Genomic DNA, 7,222 nt, shown 5'->3' on the forward strand with positions numbered 1-7,222 from the left:
AATAGATATTTTAGGAATTTACATTAGGGTTACCTGCCATTGATCTAAGAATTTGGAAGTTAATCAGCCCCCTGTTTCTTTCTGTTTGAAGTGTTGAAAATCCGTTTAGAATGTTATCAGTATAAATTAACAATTTTTAGCATTCTTTTTAAATTTTTTAATGTTTATTTTTGAGAGAGAGAGGGAGCACGCACGAGCATAAGTGGGAGATGGGCAGAGAGAGAGGGAGACACAAAGTCTGAAACAGGCTCCAGGCTCTGAGCTGTCAACAGAGAGCGTGACACAGGACTTGAACTTGTGAACCGCAAGATCATGACCTGAGCCAAGGTTGGACACTTAATGACTGAGCCACCCAGATGCCCCTTTTTGGCATTCTTTAACGATTTATAGAATTGCTAATCATAACTTCATCTGACACTGTCAATATAGTAGAACCCACCGGATATCCAGAGAGGGTATTTCTTGTATAGTATAGACTTAAATCTTGTACATTTGAACTGATTTTTATATCTAAAGTTGTAGTATCAAAAGACCATTTTATTTGGTGCAAGATCCTAAAATCAGTGTCCTGTTTTTACAGAGCATGGTAGAATCAATTAAACACTGCATTGTGTTACTGCAGATTGCTAAAGTAAGTAAATTTTACTTTTGATTCCTTTAATTTAATGAGATTTAAAAATTGTAATAGCATTTCTCTTTAATAGTCCGGTGACCTGGTTCTGAAATATATTACCTTTCTACAGTAAATTGTGGGGTTCCTAGTACTATTGAACAACTGTGTATTTGGTTGTATAGTACTATTGAACAACTGTGTATTAGCAACATGTGCCTGGTTTTGATAAGGTAATTTCTGATATGACTGGGAAGGAGGGGAGCACATTTGAATGACTCACTCCTTTCTTCCACTTTACCCATTATACTGCTTTGGAACAAGGGCATACTTTGCAAAACTTTTCACAGAAAAGTTTTTCTTAGGAAGAAAGGAATTAAATTTTAGCAAGAGTTCTTTCTCTCATCCATAATGAAGAGTATAAAAGATATGTGTGTGTGTGTATTATATGTATATAATATATATATATTTTTAGTTGGTTTTCTAGTACTAAACTACATCAGTGAACCACAGCTTTAATTGCTGTTCCTTATTCATACAATAAAATGTATTTTGAATTATTGTGGTGAAGTAAAAATTTCATGGCGTTGTGCCTGCTTTTCTGAAAAATTTTGGTGTATTCAACTTAAATGTAGATTTGATTGCCTGGTATTTTGAGAAATAGGCATTTTAGGGTTTGAAAATAAGAATTTTAAAAAATGTCCCCTGATTATTTCTATCTGACTGTACCTCTGTATTTCTAGCCAGTGGCTAGAAGAGGGTGGGCAGGCAATTCAGCAGCCAAGTTGGGAAATGATGTTTGCATGAGTTTTTAATTACTGGCCTGTTTTACTTATTCAGTTGCATGTATTTGTTTGCCCAGTAATGGTTACTTTTTACCTAGTATGGTTAATAACACAATTGTATAGGACAATCCATTTGTGCTTAGATAGTAAGGATATTCACCATATAAGTTAAAGGAGGTCAATATCATTTTCTTCTGAGGCTAGATCCAGTATTAAAGTGTCTGAATTTAAGGGCTTGTGTTCACTTTCTAGGTTTTTGGTGTTTTGTTTTGTTTTTTTATCACTATGCCTGATTTCTTGTGTATATGTCTAAATTTTTCATCTGCTTTTGTGGATGAGAATATATTATAAAGGGAGGATAGTGTTGGGGGTATAAAAGAGGTGGTAAGGTTTCTGTTTTTCTTGACTGTAAAATTACACCTACTGTTACCCAAAAGCCTCTACAATATATAGATAAGCAGTGAACTACACCATGCTCAGTGTGAATAGGTAGGTGTTTTAGGGATTCATACTGCCTTCTCTAGAAGATTGAGGAAATAGAAGAGCTGATAGTGTTTAGGCCAGTTTGGATAATCTCTACAAGTCATTCAAAACTTTTAGATAGATGTAAAACAAGACTGCCTAGCTTCTTTGAGTAGCTCACCTTTTTAGCTTCCCATCAAGAACATTTTCGGTGTTCTGTCTTTGGAATGAGTTACAATTCAAATTACTAACACTCCTTTTTGGAAGTTTCTACTATTTTTTTTAAAGATTTTTCATTTTTTAAGTAATCTCTACAAATGTGGGACTCGCACTCACCCAAGATGAAGAGCAGCACTCGCCACTGACTGAGGCAGCCAGGTGCTCAGTTTCTGCTGGAAGTTTCTACTGTTTAGTCTGTACTTGCTACCTCTCTGTGTTTTTTGTTTTTTGTTTTTTGTTTTTTTTTTTTGTTTTTTTTTTTTTTGTTTTTTTTTTTTTTTAGCCCAGCTTGATAGACTTATATTTCAAGGTCCTTCAGAAGGGGTAACGTAGATTAAGTAAATGGAGTTTGGCTTTTTAGTTTTTTCCATAAGGAAAAAGCCTTCATTAAAGGCTTTCAGTGTACAAAAACATCCCTTAAATTACATATGTATTCTGTATGAATTCTATGAGTATCTTTAAATCTAAATGTAAATCAGATCATTTCACTTGCCTCCTTAAATCCCCCTAAATGGTTTTGCATCTCCCTTGGAATCTAAACTGCTTATAATAACTTATATCAATTGAACTATCACTACTCTCTCACCTCATCTGCCCTCATTTGATCACGTTATTCCAACAACATTGGCTTGTTTTCTTTTTCTCAGGCCAGATGCTTTCTGCTTCAGGGATGTGTATTTACTTTCCCCTCTGCCTGGAAGGCACTTCCTCCATATTTCCAGGACTCACTCTCTTGCTTTATTCAGATTTCTGCCCACATGAAATCTCTTTGAAAAGACCTTCCTGACCACTATACTTAAATAATGTCTAACTTCCCATTGGTGGTCTTTTTCTTCATGGCCTTGCATCACTAGCCAAATTCACTTGATATATTGTTTGCTATCTGTTTACACCTGACTGTAATCTCCTTAAGGACTTAGTCTTATTTACCCTTGTATTAGTCTACTTGGGCTGCCATAACAAACCATCACAGACTGGGTGGCTTAAACAGCAAATTTATTTTCTCACAGTTTTGGAGGCTATAGAAGTTCAAGATCAGGGTTCCTGCCAATTTGGTTTCTGGTAATGACTCTTTAGCTTGTAGACCGCCACCTTCTCACTATGTCCTCACATGGTCTTTCCTTGATGGTGTGCACAAGGAGTAGAGAGATAAAAAGGAGGGAGGGAGGGAAGGAGAAGGAGAAGGTTGAAAGGACAGAGGGATATAGGGAGAGAGATGGTGAGGAGAGCTCTCTGGTATCTCATAAAAACACTTAATTAGGTCCAGACCCCACTTTTAGGACCTTATTTAACTATAATTTACTTCAATAGATGCCCCCATCTCCAAATAGTCATACTGGAGGTTAGGGCTTCATCTGAATATGGTAGAAGGCAGGGCACACAAATATTCACTGCAAAACACCACTGTATCCTCAGTGCCCAGAACAGTTGCCTGCCACATAATAGGGGCCCAATAATTGTGAATTTTGAATTAATGTTTCTAATACATAATTAAAAAAAAATTTTTTTTTAATGTTTTTGAGACAGAGAGCATGAGCAGGGGAGGGGCAGAGGGAGGGGAAACACAGAATCTGAAGCAGGCTCCAGGCTCTGAGCTGTCAGCACAGAGCCTGATGGGGGGCTCGAACTCACGGACTGTGAGATCATGACCTGAGCTGAAGTCAGACGCCCAACCGACTGAGCCACCCAGGCGTCCCATCTAATACATAATTTTTTATGGTTTCATAGTTTAGTGTTTCCACTCTATGTATGATTTTTTTTTTTTTAGCCACCTCTCTGTTGTGCTGGGAGGACTTCTGTCTAATACTGATGGGAATATGAATTGTTACAGTCACTTTGGAGGACTGTTCTTCATTGGTGGGTTAATAAAATCTTGAAATCAGCTACCTCTAGAGAGTGCCACCTGAGACCCCAAAGGGATATAAGAGGATAGCTAATTTGATGCCTTTGTTGTTTGGAATTTATTTAGTATTAGCTTGTTAGAGGCAGAATGCTGTAGGTAGGATTGTAAACTCCTTCCAGTTTTGATTCTTTGATTTTAATTCTCCCACAAGTTTTCCTCCTCCCTAAATGATTAATGTATTGACTCCCAAACTTTGCTACCTGTTGGAATCACTTGAGAATCTTTAACAGTTCTCGTGTCTAGCTCGCATTTCCAGACATTGTGTTGTAGCTGCTGTGGGGTGTTACCTGGGCTTTTGGGATTTTTAAACTCCCAGGTGGTTCTAATATGCAGCAAAATTTGGGTACCACTTGGGTTAGTGGGATTTTCAGGTGGGCTGTGTTAGTTCAGAAAACTTCATTCTTCCTTTGTACCATAGATAGAGGCAGCTGGTGTTTCACTCATGGGAAATTGCAGAGGAAGTGGCCGGGAGGCGGGGCGGGGAAGGTGGAGTAAAGCAGAAATAATCTGGGAGGCCTCTACATTGGAGGACTTGACCAATTCCTTATCAAGATTAGGTGATAAGACCATATGCCATAATTCATATAAGCAAGTGAAATTAATTTTAATAACGTATTTTATTTAACCCAATATATCCAAAATACTATCATTTCAACATACTTCATATTCTGTCTTTTTTTTGGTGCTAAGTCTTCAATATCTTGGGTGTATATTACACTTTGAGCTAGCCACATTCCAAGTGCCCAGTAGCCTCGTGTGACTGGTAGTTCCCAAACTGGACAGTACAGGTCTAGATTATCCTTTCAAAGTAGATTGTATATTTAAGTTGTCTTGGGATCTCCGGTTCTCTCCCCAGAATATTTTTCTTCATAGACTTTTTGTTTTTCATAAGTATTTGTTAATTTCTCATCAGACTTTTTAAAAACAGATTTATTGATACTAATTTATATACCATAAAGTTTACTCATTTAAAGTATACACTTCAGGGGCACCTGGGTGGCTCAGTTGGTTAAGCGTCTGACTTCGGCCCGGGTCATGATCTCACAGTTCACAGGTTTGAGCTCCACGTAGGGCTCTGTGCTGACAGCATGGAGCCTGGAGCCTGCTTCAGATTCTGTCTTCCTCTGTCTCTGCCCCTCTCCCACTCACACTTTGTCTCTTTCTCAGAAAATGAATAAACATTAAAAAAATTTTAAAAAGTGTACGCTTCATTGGTTTTTGGTATATTTACAAACTTGTGCAGTCATCATCATATTCAAATTATAGTACGTTTTTATCACTCCAAAAAGAACCACTGTATCTATTAAGCAGTCACCCCCTCCCTGTTCCTCTTTTCTTTGCTACCCTCGCCCCTGTTCCTCCTCCAATCCCTGGAAACCACTAATCTACTGTTTCTAGATTTGCCTATTCTGGACATTTCATATAATTAGGATTATATAGTATGTGGTCTTTTGTGACTGGCTTATTTAGCATAATGTTTTCAAGGCTCATATTGTCACATGTATCAGGACTTAATTCCTTTTCATTTCTGAATAACATTCCAATGAATAGATATACCACATTTTGTCTATTCAGCAATTAATGAATATTTGGGTTGTTTCCCTTTTTTTTGGCTACTGTGAATAATGCTGCAGTAAATGTCTACATTTTGTGTGGAGATATGTTTCATTATTTTAACTGTATACCTAGAAGTGGCATTAGTAGGGTCATATGGTAATAACTTTTTTAGAAACTGCTAAACTACTTTTCAAAGCAGCTACACCATTTTACAGTCCCACTCACAATCAGTATGTTAGAATTCCATTTTCTCCACATCCTCAACCAATATTTGTGATTGTCCTTTTTTTTTTTTTTTTTTTTTTAAGTGGCTTAAAACAGCAGTCATTTATTAGCTCACAGTTCTGTAGATGACTCTAAGGTGACTGGGCTGGATTGTATGCTTAAGGCCCAAATCAAGGTCTGGACAGGTTGAACTATTTAGACGGTCTGGGAAAGAATCCACTTCTAGGCTTACTCAGGTCCTTGTTGTAGGACTGAGGTCCCCATTTCCTTGCTAGTTGTTGGCTAGAACTCATTGTCAGCAACTAAAGGCCTCTGTCTCATCCTTGCACAGTCTCCCTCTATCTTCAAAGCCAGCAGTGGCATATCATATCCTCTCATGGTTCACATTTCTGACCTTATCTCTCTTCAGCAACCAGCCAGGGAAAGCTCTCTGGTTTTAATGGCTCATGAGATCAGATCAGGCCCACCTGCGTAATGCTTCTGTCTTATGGTTAACTGTAAATGTAAATACCATATGATTTCACTTAAATATGGAATCTGAAAAAACAAAACAAATGAACAAACAGAAACAGACCCATAAATGCAGAGAACAGCTGGTGGTTGCCAGAGAAGGGGGTGTGGGGGTGGTGCAGAATGAGTGAAGAAGAGTGGGAGGTACAGGCTTTCAGTTATGGAATGAGTAAGTTATAGGGATAAAAGGTACAGCACAGGGAATATACTCAATGATACTGTAATAGTATGTTGACAAATGGTAGCTGCACTTATGATAAGCATAGCATAACGTACAGAATCATAGAATTACATAGAATTACTGTGTTGTACACCTGAAACTAATGTAACATTGTGTGTCAACTATACTTTAAAAAATAATAATGGATTCATGGAACCTCTGAATATGATGAGATCACTCCTGTGATTGTCTAGCCATTCTTAGTGGCATCTCAGGGTTTTCATTTGCATTTCCCTAAGAAATAGTGATGTTCGTGATCTTTTCATGTGCTTGTTAGCCATTTCATAGATCTTTGGGAAAATGTCTATTCAAATTCTTTGCCCATTTTTTAGTTGTTTTGTTTTAAATCTCATTGAGTTTGGGACTGATTTATATGTTCTAAATATAAATCCTTATCTATGATTTGCAAATTTTTCTTCAAGTTTGTGGGTTGTCTTTTCTCTTTCTTGATAGCATCCTGAGAAGCATGCATATTTTTATTTTTGATAAAGTCCAATGTATCAGTCTTCTATTGGTTGTGCCTTTGGTGGCTTACCTGAGAAAGTCATTGCCTAATCCTAGATCACAAAGGTTTATTCCTGTGTTTTGTTCTTAGAGTTTTATAGTTTTGTGATCCACTTTGAGTTCATCTTTGTGGTGTGAGGTAGGGGTCTAAATTCATTTTTCTGCATGTGGATATCCAGTTGTCCCAGCCTCATTTGTTGAATCTCATCAAACTTGAGTTAGAAATT

The 7,222-nt window shown here is 37.4% G+C and overlaps 1 protein-coding gene across 9 annotated transcripts in view; it reads left to right on the forward strand.

Moving 5' to 3' along the window:
- The window catches only part of OSBPL9 (oxysterol binding protein like 9), a 194,810-nt gene that overhangs the window by 149,196 nt on the left and 38,392 nt on the right, over positions 1–7,222 (forward strand). For all 9 annotated transcript variants that reach the window (XM_015535319.2, XM_042997150.1, XM_007077216.3 and 6 more), the window contains one exon: positions 581–631. In XM_015535319.2, the coding sequence (XP_015390805.2) occupies positions 581–631 (51 nt within the window). The remainder of the gene's footprint in view (positions 1–580; positions 632–7,222) is intronic.

This window comes from Panthera tigris, chromosome C1, assembly GCF_018350195.1.
Source record: "Panthera tigris isolate Pti1 chromosome C1, P.tigris_Pti1_mat1.1, whole genome shotgun sequence".
Classification (NCBI taxonomy): Eukaryota; Metazoa; Chordata; class Mammalia; order Carnivora; family Felidae; genus Panthera; species Panthera tigris.